General features: G+C 37.9%; 1 protein-coding gene across 5 annotated transcripts in view; it reads right to left on the bottom strand.

The window, feature by feature from the left end:
- The window catches only part of Vps13B (vacuolar protein sorting 13B), a 218,443-nt gene that overhangs the window by 140,572 nt on the left and 63,567 nt on the right, over positions 1-14,304 (bottom strand). For all 5 annotated transcript variants that reach the window (XM_081734267.1, XM_081734265.1, XM_081734269.1 and 2 more), the window contains exons 17-20: positions 11,892-12,794; positions 8,668-8,885; positions 6,414-6,615; positions 5,378-5,621 (exon numbers count right to left, since the gene is read on the bottom strand). In XM_081734267.1, the coding sequence (XP_081590393.1) occupies positions 5,378-5,621; positions 6,414-6,615; positions 8,668-8,885; positions 11,892-12,794 (1,567 nt within the window). The remainder of the gene's footprint in view (positions 1-5,377; positions 5,622-6,413; positions 6,616-8,667; positions 8,886-11,891; positions 12,795-14,304) is intronic.

The raw sequence follows: 14,304 nt of genomic DNA, 5'->3' as shown, positions 1-14,304 counted from the left end.
ATTCGGAATGAATTTCCTTCTCCACGATAATAAGCCGAGGAACGATCTTTAACTTTTTCTTAGTCGTAGGAGTCGGAAAGTTTTTAATAGCTTCATTTTGTCTCGGATTCGGTTTAACTTCTGTTATATTGATTACATGACCTAAAAATAAAATTTCCTGTTGGAGGAATTACATTTTTTTTAAATTTAACACAAAATTGCCTATCTCTAAAATTTTAAATATTTTTATCCAAATGAGCAAAATGATCTATTACATTCTTACTTAAACATAAAATATCATCCAAATATATTACTACAAACTTTCTAGTTTCTAGTCCGAAATACGAATTCATTACATTCTGAAAAACACTTGGGCTAGACTTTAATCCGCTTGGCAAACCACAGAGACCATATTGCCGATCTAAATAAATAAAACTTATGCATTTATATGACTCAGGATGTAATCGAATCCCATAATAGCCCATGGTGGCATCCATGGAACTAAAGATATTCGAACACGCAATTAGCGTAAGAATTTCGTTAATAGGCTCTACTTGAATTTTAAGCGAAATTACTTTAGTATTCAATAAACGAAGGTCGATTACATGCCTAATTCCTCCCGATGATTTTCTTACGCAATGAACCGGATTACGATAGCTACTTGGGCTTTCCTTCCCAATACCTAACTCAATCCATTTCTTTATTTCACTTTCAAATTCCGCTTGCATGGATTGCAGTATTGGATATAATTTCCCAATAACTGGATCCTGATCCGTTAACTCAATTTTATATGGTTCGCACCGAATAGGTTTTGGATACTCGCAAAATAAGAATGTATATTTAAGCAATAACTGTAAGAGCTTAATTTTCGTGTTATCATCCAAATCATGACGATCTTTAATATAATTATGCAACTCTTCTTCAGAAATTTCCCCATAATCATTAAATTTTGATAATATACAAATTTTCCTTACTTTAAAGATTTTCTTTCCCTACAGCCAATAAATTTTCTTCCCCTAAAGGTTTTTGAGATTCGCCTTCCAAGTGCACCAATAGTATTTTCTGATATAAAATGTCTAAGACTATGGTTTGTAATTTATCAGATTCTAACGATAACTGTTTATTTTTAGTATCTAATATCGCATTGAATTTAACAAAGAAAGGAGATCCCATTAATAAATCGGCTTTCATATCCTTTACTACAAAAACAGGGACTTTAAATAAGTTTTCCTGAATATTGAGAGTCAATTCTGTCGACCCTTTAACTGCAAAGTTCTCTATACCTGCGAATGCACTTAATTGCATCTTCGATATTGGTTTCAGTTTACCAGAGATATAAATTCTGTAAAGCCAACCATATATTATAATTTAAAAGGCTTAATTCCGCGCCGTATACAAGATACAATTTAAATGCATCCCCCCTATATCACAATCGACTACTGGTGATGGGAAAACTTCCATATTTAATTCATCGTCGTTGTTATTCTCTCTCAATACGAAACACGTAATAAATTTTAAAGGCTCTAAGTCAGATTTTAGATTCTCTACTTCTAAATTATATTCTTGTTGTGGTAGTCTTTTGCGGACTTCTCCCCACGTTTCTTCCAGCCAATGAGCAATTCGAACTACCTAGTATAATACTACATTATCAATATGGAGGATTCAAAACGGACAAGAACTCAGTGTCATTCGTCTAAGTTTTAATTTCATAGCTGTCAGACGGTAAGTGTGATAGAAAAGGAAGAAAACCTTATCAATCTACAAAAGAATTGTGAAATAAAATTTCTACCAACTAAAAACACAAACTAACAACATAATAAACGAATCGAACAAAACTACAACTCTCCCTCCCGAATTCTGGGAGGAGCTACTACCGGAGGCGAAACTCTCGCTTGTCTCATTCGGCGAAGTACCTCTACCCATTTCCAACACCACTTGTCAATTATAGATCGATTGCTCTGACTCGAACACCGACCTATCAACCAATCAAAAATCTTTGGCCTGGCTACTCTATAACGAGTTCGATTTTTCTGTCTGTTCGGGCAAAAGAACAATTTCTCGTATCTTTCACTTGATTTATTAGTGTCCTTATCGATACGATTTTCATTTGCTCCTTCAAGATTACTACACTGTTTGTTAATATGACCTAAATCTAGATTACAAATTTCTTTACTAGTAACTACTACTTCTAACCTAGGAATATCACACGTCAGAGGACATATCTTATTTTCTACATTTTCCCTGCTAACAAGTTGAGAGAAGTGATCCCGAGCGCGGTCGCAGTTGAGTGAAGTTAGTCTGAGCCTGAGTGAGCGCGACCTCCGTTGAAAGAAGTGAGCGCGAGTGCGAGTGAACTCGACCCCACTTATGTTTAGTGAGAGCGATCCAATCGAGAGAATTAAGTACGAGGTCTGTGATGGCGAGCCCAGTTGAGAGAAGTGATCGCGAACTCGAGCCATGTTGAAATAAATGAGCGCGAGCCCCAGCGAGTGCGAGCTCAGTTGAGAGAAGTGAGTGTAAGACCGTGTGAGCGCGAGCCCAGTTAAGAATAGTGAGTGCAAGCTCGTGTGAGTGCAGGCCCGAGTGAGTACGAGCCTAGTTGAGAGAGGTGACCGTAAGCGCGGGCCCAGCTGAGGGAAATAAGGGCGAGTTTAGTTGAAAGAAGTGAGCGCGAGACCGAGTGAATGCAAGCCCAGTTAAGAATAGTGAGTGCAGGTCCGAGTGAGTACGAGCCTAGTCGAGAGAGGTGAGCGCGAGCCCAATTGAGGTAAGTGATGGCAAGCTCGAGTGAGCGCGAGCGCAGTTAAGAGAAGTGACCGCAACCGCGGACCCAGCTGAGGGAATTAAGCGCGAGCCCGAGTGAGGGCGAGTTCAGTTGAGAAAAGTGAGAGCGAGTCCGAGTGAACGCTAACCCACTTAAGATTAGTGGACGCGAGTCCTATTCGAGGGAATCATTGCCAGCCCGTGTGAGCACGAGTCCACTTTCTGGAAGTGATCGCGAGCCTGAGTGAGCGAGAGCTCAGTTGAGAGAAGTGAGCGCGAGTCCGAGTGAACGCGAGCCCAGTCAAGAATAGTGAGTGCAAACTTGTGAGTGCAGGTCCGAGTGAGTACGAGCCCAGTCGAGAGAGTGAGCGCGAGCTCAAGTGATCGCGAGCACGAGTGATTGCGAGAACCGTCGAGGAAAGTGGTAGGAAGCGTGATCCCAGTTTGGGGAAGTGATCGCGAGCTCAGTTAAGAATAGTGAGTGCAAGCTCGTGTGAGTTCAAGCCCGAGTACGAACCTAATCGCGAGCTCAAGTGATTGCGAGAACAGTCGAGTTAAGTGGTACCAAGCTCAAGCCTAATTGAAGTAAGTGATCGCGAGCCCAATTGAAAGGAGTAAGCTCGACCGCGAGTGAGCCTAGTGCAAAATGTTTATCTATGGCCTTGTCCATGGGCTGTTATTGTTCGCGCGGTATTCGCATCCGCTGTTTTTGTCCTTGCGTGGTTATTGTTCATGCGCTGTTTTTGTCCGCGCGGTATTTGCATGCGCTGTTTTTGTTGTTGCGATTTTTGTTCATGCGCTGTTTTGTCCTTGCGCGGTTTTTGTCCATATGTTGTTTTTGTCCTTATGCCTATTTAACTAAGAAGAGTGCCTGTCATTTATCAATCTGAAACAGCAATGACATTGGGTTGTCAACCTTAAGGGACTTCTTCTGTAATTGTTACTAACTCCTCTTTATTAAGGATGTCTATAAAAGTTGTAAATAGTCTGTGGCAGTGGTTCTCAACCTAGTTCCTATCTTGACCCGCTCGTATGAGTGCAAGCCCGAGTGAGTACAAGCCCAGTCGAGAGAGGTGAGCGTGAGCTCAAGTGACCGCGAGCGCGAGTGATTGCTAGAAGTCAAGGGAAGTGGTCAGAAGTGCGAGCCCAATTGAGGTAAGTGATCGCGAGCCCAGTTTTCGAGTAAGCGCGAACCCAGTTGAAAGAAGTGACCTCGAACGCGAGCGCGCCTAGTGCAAAATGTTCATCTATGTTTTTGTACATGGGCTGTTATCGCTCACGCGGTATTTGCATGTTTTTTTTTTATTTTGTCCTTTCGCGGTTTTTGTTACTTCGCTGTTTTTGTCCACGCGATACTTGCATGCGCTGTTTTTGTCTTTGTGCGGTTTTTGTATATGCGGTATTTGCATGCGCTGGTTTTGTCCTTGCGCGTTTTTTTCATGCGATGGTTTTGTCCACGCGGTATTTGCATGCGCTGTGTTTGTCCTTGCGCGGTTTTTGTTCATGCGCTGTTTTTGTTCACGTGGTATTTGGATCCGCTGTTTTTGTCCTTGTGTGGTTTTTGTCCACGCAGTATTTGCATGTGCTGTTTTTGTCCTTGCGCTGTTTTGACCGGATACCACTGTAGCGTCGTTAGTTAGTTTACAACACTGAACAGTTAAGTGTGGTATTGCTTGTTTTCTTTTTAAATGTAGATTGAAATTTGTAATAACCTGACGTAGTAACATTTAAAAAAATTCAACTTTGTGTTGAATTGACAACAATATGGATCTGATGGTATTAAAGGGTAGGCCAAAATATGTCCCTCTTTGTGGCGAATACATATAATTGAAAACTTCCCTTGATTCGATTTATAGTCTTCGAGGTATTTTCGTAGATGAATTAGAATGGTCTACCCTTTACATATAAAAAGTATTTTTTGTCGGCAATATATAAAATTATCCAATATATAGCAATTGTATGGTAATATTTGAATTCCCTGACCTCGAAAACCTACGATTCAATACCAAAATGATTTCCTAGGTGACTTAGTTCCTTAGTTAAGTATGCTGATTTGCTTATTTGGCGGCCATATTGGAAAATCGCGTCTGTGAAAATAAGCGACCATAATTGGGGTATTTACCCGAGAAAAAATAGACTACGATAGGTCGAAGAAGACGATACAACAATAAAACTCCGTGCACCCACAAATTTTTACGGACATGTACTGTGGATCCAGGACTAACTTTTTTCCTGCTTGCCAGATTGAATTTAGGCAACCAGTGAAACACACCCATAAACACGTAAATTTTAGATATTTTTCATACAATAGTTGGGCAACCAACACATTTGGGATATGATGGTTGCATAACACACATTCGTTGACAACCACTACATTATCAGTTTGAAAACCAATCAAGACAGCTAGTCTCGGACTGGGCATAGGACTTACAAGTACTCCATGTTATAGACGCACGCACTACAGGGAAGCTAAATAGTATTTGAATAAGAAAAAAGTCAAAAAAGCGAATATTTCCGTTTCTTTCCCAATAAAGCAGGCTTTTTATGAGAAGAAACTTCCATCCCAAAGAAAGCTGCAAGTTTTTGCATCTTCTAATCATAATACACAGTATACGTTATAGAGATAGATTCTTACCATCTATAATGTTGAATATTGGCAGATGCTACTTTCGACTTCACTTTCAAATACACGTGTTGCATATCAATCGACGTCATGATATCCTCCATATCAAAAACTAATTTCAGGTCAGGTTTCGGAATTCCTTTCTGCAAATCAGAGTCGATTTTGTTTGAATATACTGAGATTGTTAGCCGGGCTAAAGTCCACTGAATCCATGTTGTTACTTTTACATCTTTATCACAAATTTGGACTGCAGCACCTGAAATAAATAAGTGTACTATTAGAATTTCAGAAATTGACACTTAAGGTATTTTTATTATATTTGAAGAAATGATGAAGTTCTAAAGGTTCTTCGTGTAGTTTGCTATATACTGTAATATCCCACGTGGTATTGTATACAAACAATACTCTACGCTTGTGTTTACAAATATCACTACATGGTTTTACGTCAGGATATTACGCTCTACGTGGATTTACTATAACCAGCAGACGACGGACCTCTGGCTCCTCCTTCGAAGCACAGGATGACATCGGAGAAGCAGCGCCACCGCCACCAGAACGCCTATATAATGGGAATGACAAATGAAGACGAAACGGGAACACCCCACGACATATAACAAACAAAAATATTGTTAATCAAACTCGCATGTTCTTGGCTCGATTCAAAGACCAGTACCGCACTCTCCTTCCATATAATTGATGAAAAATCCACTGATAAAAAATAATTTACATTAAATTTGTCAGAACCGTCTGTTCAGTAAAAACAAAGTTTTTTTTTTTCATTTTCTGCGGAAATCAATATTTTGTTTCCATGCAAGTTGTTGCCAATGCCTTAATTTTGAACAGAAAGTAACAGTTAAAAGTATGACCTGAAAATTAATATCAACACAGGAATTAAGGATTAGAACCAGATTCCATATACAAATTTTACTTTACCCATATTACTATTTCACTCGTAAGTTCTATTTACTTAATCCAGCATTATTAATGTATTAACTACTTTTAATAATAACTCCTAATTCACTCATAATTCTGTCAAATTGAATGTTACCTATTTCTGATTCTTCAGCTTCCCCAGTAACGACAGGTGTTGTAGGTTCACTGGCCGAACAAATGCTTGTCTGTTGGAATCCTGATGGCGTAACTCTTGTAGGTGACAAAGGAGGTACTTCCAATACAACCTCATCTGAAGGTGGTGCCGAGGCTTTCAAAAGCTCTAGAAGGTTCATCATAATGTGTACTACTAATTTCACCTACAAGTATTTAAATTTATATATTTAGACGAGATAATGAACGCATATTGAGTAATTAATAAGTATATAGAAAACTGATTCCATGACAATAGCAAGTACTGCAAGCACACTATACGACTTATAGCAGAGTTTACATAAATTAAATATAACTTTCTTACAAGGTTGTCTATATTCTTTATTATAAATTAGCGAGAAATGTTACAGTTTCGGAAGTATATCACTTCCTTCTTCAGACTACTATTCCAACTGAAATCATAGATCTTACACTGTTCATAATGCATCATTTCATGCTCTGTATTTCATTTTAAACCACAATTAACACATGCTTTCTACATTTAAGAAGAGATCACAAAAATGCCTTTGATATGCCAATTAATTATTGAAGTACACAAAACAAAGTATTTAATTGTTTTTATACCCTATGTCCGCGTTCTTTGAATTTTTTTCCACACGCACTCACCCATAAATGATCTCTTTCACGAAGATAGAGAAAAAGAAAGGCAAGAAGAGTCCAAAATATATGAACATTTCAGCCTCCAGCTTTGTGTATAAGAAGTCACAATGACATAACTAGTCAAAATGCTGGTATTTTTTGCTTATGAAGCAAAGACACTACTACCTGCTTCACTTCAAATTCTGTAACTTTTTAATAGAACATTCATAATTATAAGAAAAACCAAATCGGTTTGAATTCCAAATGAATAAAAGACATTACAAAAGGGTGTAACGTAAAATCATAAATTACAACTGTGGATACACTTGTACTACATCAAGGTGTGCCTTCTCTTACTCTTTAAGGGTTTTTATTGCAACGGAGTTATTCTACATCTAAAAATCCAAAGCGGAACCTAGATAAGAGTAACCTGGACAAAGATTGAGATTTTGTCATTAATACTTTTATGCAAAAGTATGAATTTCACAAACATTAATTACATCTAATTGTAGACTACAATATTATTCTTTGACGTTTTCTGTTCATAGACGTCATGCAGGGGCAAGAACAGTGCATTTGGATAGGATTTGGCAACTATCCACACTACTCAATCTCAAGCGTATTTGCTTAACTTAATTTTGTGTGTTTTTTTTTTTTTTTTTTTTTTTTTTTTAAGAATCAGTGCCGTTTCTGAAGTGCTCTCCACGGGAATAGTCGCTGGCCAATTGGTTAAATAACCAAATTTACATTCGGTAGTTTTCAACTGTGAAGTCCACACACAAAAGTCGCAAGTGATTTCACAACTATCTGGATTTAAAAAAAGACATCAGGGTATACTGAAACCGTGATCCAGTTAAAATTAACTAGTATGCAATTGGTGAATACTACTTTTCCTCTTATTTCGTACTTCTCGTTAGAGAAAGACATTTTGTGGTGTTACGTCAATTAATTGGAACATTTTTTGTTTGTTTCTCTCGTATTTTTTTGGCATTTGACCAATGAAGGCAACAATTGTTTCCCGAAAAATATAAAGAAATACATATTGAGGGCAGTACAATTGTAAATACTTACGATGGCGGCTCCTGAAGAAGTCACATCGGTTAAAAAATTGAACGTTTATCGCTACAAAGTAACGGAATAACGCTAAAAGAAATGTGTACAAGAATTAGCACATATTTAAGTGTTTTTCTTTTATCTTGCAGTGATTAAAAAAAATACCGATGTAGCTTCCCTCAAGAGCCTTACCTATCGACACGTTTACTTACTGAATGGCGTGCAAGATGTATTCTTATTACATCATAATATTCTATTTATGCATGTAAACAAACGTTAACAGAGAAAGAAGCTAACCCAGTACATTAATGGATTATTAAGGAAATATACTGCAACTGCAGTACATTATGCTTTTAGAAACAGCGTGTTATATTTGTTTTTGCTAGATTTAAACTTGGAAATGTTAATGTAATAGAGTACTATAAAAAGTCTCTTGAATTAAAGGCATCTGTTGCTTAATTTTAATAATTTTTCCCCGGTTACAAATTTTCTCTGTTGCTCTAAATCAGAGGTCTAATCTCTTTTTAAGATGTAACCTATCAACTACTTATTTTATTTATACTCACTTGTGCTTCAGAAATAGCCACACTAATGCAACTTGCATCAAAATGAATGCACAGCCCGAAACTGCTTAGAATTTCTTCATTATCATTGGCATATTTTGTGGTAACACCGACAGTGCAGTTCACATTCACTGGCTTCACCAATTGTAGCTTCGACGCGCCATGCAATGTCTGAATGCTGAAATCTGAAGACTTGATTGTCCACGGGAAATTTACTTTTTCTATTTTAAAAAGTAAACAGAAAATAATAAATAGTAATTCTAATTACTTTAAGACTACATAAACAACAGTAATAATTTCCTCATGATTATAGTTTAAAATTTAAAGTAGTACTATAATATCAATGCCTACATACAGATAGTTGTCAAGATAATGAAAACTTTCAGGTACTGCAACATAAAATTTGTAAATTAGTAACATTGATCATTCGTGCACTATGACTCTTCTGTGTTAACGCGGTGTTGGATAATAATGAGTAGTATGCAACGCAACCTAGTACGGATTCATTTGTATAGATCAGATGATGCTGATGAAAAATGAACTTCTCTAATTTTCAAAAAGGAAGTGTATCCGAGATGATGACGTTATACAGAACTTGTGGACAGATATACAGAGGTATCGCCAGGAAAGAGGAATAGTGGATGGAAACCAAGTCTACGTCAGAGAAATTGCTGAATGTTGAAAAGGGTTGATACAATGAACCGTGGAACAACAATGACACAACTGTAAAAGTCAATCAGCATTTGTAATGACCTATTTCTACAATCATAGAAGAAACACATCAACATCCGTGGTCGGGTTGGAATTTCTAAACTTCTGTTCATCGCTGCAACTGTGACAGCGAGAAAAAAAGATGGTGCGGAAAACGCAGAACATGAAACGCTGATGGTTGGAGGAAAGTAATATGGTCTAATGAGTCATCTTTCTCCTTGTTTCTAATAAAAGATCGAATTTATTCATGGGGAACTCCCGACGATGTGTACGCTCGCGCGTTAAACAGAGGTGACTCAATGGTAGCGTTGATCACAATTTTAATGGTATAACTCATCTTATACATTTAAAGAATGAATTAATGCCAGTGGTTATGCAGACGCTTTTGGCAACCAAGTTCATCCTACGACACAGATATTGTTCCTTAACAACGGTACAGTCTTAGACGATAATGCGCTAACATAAAAAGACACACAGCCAGCTCTTTCAGATGTGATTCAAGGAATATTATGATAAACTTTTAACAGCTCCCTTGGTCTATTCAATCCTCAACTTGAATGTTATTGAATAATTATAGTTAGTTTTAAAGCAACAAATCGGCGCAGAATTCCTCCTCCATCATCGCTGCTACAACTAAGTACTGCACTCCACTATTCCTCTGAAAATGATTCACAAGTTACACACCACAATTCCGCGACGAATTCAAGCTGTACTACAGACTATAGAGGGTCAAGCACTACTTAAATGAGGTAAGTTGCATTTTACTAAAATGCTTCCATTATTTTGATAACTATCTTTGATTCACATTTATATTTTTACTTTCCTTTCACGACATACGTATAGTCCCCTGCCGTGTTCGTCCCATTCCAAACTGGTAAACTGCGTATGTCCTTTGATCCTATTATGCACGTAGTACTTCTAAAATAATATGAGGGTAGGCAGCGCGGGAACAAGAGTCCCTTCCTGGTTTGAGGAAGCTCCAGATTAAGTTGAACTCGACCAGGTTGTAGTAAAACCTTCGGATATGGTGCCCGTTGGTGTTAGGATACCTTCTAACATCACTGAGAAGAATTACCTTTGCCTTAACATTCCCTTGCCGCTACTGCGTACACTGGTGGACTCCTACATGCTAGAAGAGTTTCCCTCACCAATTAATATATCTGGGAGATGGGCATAAGCCGATCGTGCAATGGGAGCGTCCTATTAGCCGTCTTTTGAAGGGTTTAACAACCACTCAGGGATGAGGAGAACTGTTGTCAGTAATACTATGAGCCCATTACGCTTTATTCCAACTAGTGATTTACTGGAAAGACGACTTTGGTCTTCCGTGCATTTAAGCATATCTTGATTATCACTCTAACTTCGGATGAGTGGCGGTGAGGTCATAAAGCATAAAGTATTCATCGTAACAAAGCCTGGGGTTAACCCAGGAGAGGTACTGTAAGTTTAACCATCTTCTGAAAATCGTACTCGACCTTAGAGACTCGACTGGGGCATGGTACTCATTACAGCATCATCTGTACATACATAAGTCGATAAAATATCAAGCCTTACCTACACATCGACGTGTCTCGAATAGGGGGCACACTTTATTTGACAATTTCATACTATAAGAAAAAAGATTTGCTTTATATAAAGTTTCATAAACTGGACACCGTTACAAGTCGAAAATCACACAAAAATGCCCAACTCGATCGTAGAAACGGTAGAAATCAGGAAAAGATTACCCTCATGAAATGAATTCTTCCTGGGAGATAAAACAGGTTTCCGCGATTACAGTAATGAATTCAATTATACCATAAAGAATGTATTTTTTGCCATTACTGTTTCATATGTTATTCACCATACATATTGATGATGAGAGGAAAGCGACGTACTCGTAGCATTACTCGTTTGAGGAGACAAATATTCATTCAATACATCAACGGAATAGGAGTTTGTCTCTATGAATAATTGTATGAAACCATCAGATTAACTAAGGTTAAAGAATAACTTACATTTACAGTCAATTAGCTTTTCTCTAGAAATTCACCGAATAAGTACCATTTGGCAACGACATCTATCGATATTCGACTAACTATCAAAGTGATCAACTTCATCTGTTTTCTCCAATACTAAAATTACTGAAAATTTATGAAAGGTGTAAATAATATACTTAATGTTTCGTTCAATTCTAAGACGTCACCCTATAAAGCCATATCTAATATCTACACAAATTACTCATGGATAGACATTAACTCAAGAACATTTATTACCGTATTTTGCTTGTTCAGTACTACAAGTACTAACAGCCAATCTTACAACAGTATTCCCTTGTTTCCTTTATTTATGGAACAAATGGAGGCAACAAATACTAAAATATCCTTAAATTGGTGAGTTTTACATATGGTGCAAAGGAATACGTAAATGTTTCGTTAATACAAATAAATGAAAACTGCTTCTACTTCAAGCAAGTAAGATCACCACTCATCTCCTATTAGCCAAAATAAATACAGTAAATGTAAGTCACTACTTACTTGGTTCCCAAAGATTTTTCGGCAACTTCACGGGAAGAGCAGACGTGTGTTGGAACAATCCTTGGCGCTGAGAAGCATTCCGAATTGTTATTGTTGGGAGTCGTAACAAAACAACCTCCAGATTTTCATTTACATCCAATGATTTCTTTACAGTTTCTTCAATGTTAGCAGCATCTAGAGATGATAAACTAAAAGTAGGCAGAAAAATAATACCACCTTCTAAATCTCCACAGATTATAAGGCTACGCCAAGTTGTGAACCATGGCAAAAATATTTCCTTCCATGTCACACCACTTCCAGACGTTTTATTGTCTTCTTGAGAGGCACTTGTGGAAATAGCTTTACTTGTGCTTTCATTAGCATGCGAGTTCTCTCTTTCTTTGTCAGAACTGTGCACCGATGGAGCTGATTGTGGCGCCCACTGTTTCGCTGTCTCAGTTCCCACTTCTGAGGTCTTCCTGTACCTTCTTACGGACTGAGCACTTTCCGAAGATGTCTGATGTTTAATATTTAGTTTTGGCACTGTTGTGTATTGCTTTCTTGTTTTTGGAGTATATGTCATCCATTCACAAAACAAAGGATCAACACATACATGGGTTTCCTTCAGTCTAAATACCACGACGCTTTCACACGATTGGTTTTCTACTGATACAGGATACTGCAATGTTGCCTGAAACAGCGCTTCATCATCAGCATTTGTTCCAGTTGGTGCATCCAAATCTCTGCCATTCACTGACTCAGGACCAGACAATACAAGTACCTGCTGCAGTCTTGTATTGTCTGACTTTGGTTTTAGTACAAACGCCCGAATTGATTTACAATCCCCTCGGTGACAAACTACCAATTTTGTTACAATATGTTTCCACGAAATATTCTCTATACACAATTCCAAATATGGCAAATCTGGAAAGAAAATATAAAATATAAGCCACGTAAAATAAATAATGAAACATTTCGAAGTTTATTTTCTTAAATATCACAGATAAATAACAATATGTAACAAACTTTCTTTCAACATGTCTTCCAAAAGAGATCTTAAAATAATTTTATCAGAATACAGAGAATTATTCTTTATCCGTAGTGAAGAGACTGAAAAAAATGTAACTAAAACGAACATGGTAGTATACGTTTAAAACAACCAACGTAACTCAATATGCTTCATCGTTACAATCAAGACATAATAAAGTGTAATATATCTCTACTAAGAGAAAACCTTTGCTTGAAAATCAAATACAGTATTTTGCAATACTATTTTTAATTATATTTTACAGAGGTTGTTCTGTTAATATTGGACTGAATGAGGAACACTATAGCTATGTAGGGAATGACGCTAGAATGAAGCGTCCGCTATCGTGAGCAGTAATGTGTTTGAACTTGCTGGGGGTTGAGTGTCACCAAATTGTGCCCAATTAAATAGATGTTGAAAACGTTATGTCATGGTTCTTTTCCATGCTCATTCTTTCTATATTGTAATGTTTTATGGGTAGAGTCAATAATGGACCGAGATTTTATCCCTTCACCAATTTTATTATAAAATTAAGTCTTTTGTGTTTACAAAAGTTCTAACAACAAAGTGTCTCTATAATGACTAAGATTTGCAGGTTATAATGTTCTGTACGGGTAACCCCTTAGCTTCATAGCAGCCTCCAGGGTTCTCAAAGATTCGGTTCTAGGAAACCTCTGCTCATAGCAGTCCTCACGAGGTATGGTATTTAAGGTGATCCCCTTAGCTTCATAGCAGCCTCCAGGGATTGGTTGTGCTTACGATGACCCCTTAGCTTCATAGGAGCCTCCAGGGATTGTTTGTGGTTACGATGACCCCTTAGCTTCATAGGAGCCTCCAGGGTTTAGGATAGGTTAAGATCTGTTGGTCGACTGATGCCAGGTCCCTCGGTGGTTGGGCTTTTATCTGTCCTCTTCGGGTCCTTTCCTGAGGTCCTTGGCTTTCCTCGATGTCTTTCGGCTTCTCGTCTGCTACATTGTTTACAATCAATAACACGTGTTGTGTTGACATGTGCTTTTGTCATGATGTGGGGATCTTACAATATATGCATAGTGAAACGATGTCGGGAGAGTGGTTCATACTCGGAGTGACTGCTGCGGCCCAAAATTGCTTACACCGGGAGCCCGTGGCAAAACAAGTTGCTCACGAAAAGTACCAGGAAAAAGGCTCCAAGGAAAGTGATACCCGTAGCGCTGCAGGGAATCCGCCGATTGGCATGCCAGGAAAATCCATCGTCGCAACGTGCGATGAACTAACGATTTAATTAGACGTCTTCAACTGTGAACAGAGTCATTCGTTAGGAGCTCAGGTTGAGTTACATCCGCAAGTCCCGTGTATACCATTTTCTCCCAATCCATATTGCAGAACAGAAAACGAACTGCACGCAATTGTATAAAAACCACCTGATGG

The sequence above is a fragment of the Thermobia domestica genome, chromosome 12 (assembly GCF_964235325.1).
Source record: "Thermobia domestica chromosome 12, izTheDome1.hap1.1, whole genome shotgun sequence".
Lineage (NCBI taxonomy): Eukaryota > Metazoa > Arthropoda > Insecta > Zygentoma > Lepismatidae > Thermobia > Thermobia domestica.
Note: the sequence above shows the minus strand (reverse complement) of the source record. Positions and strands in the feature narration are given on the sequence as shown.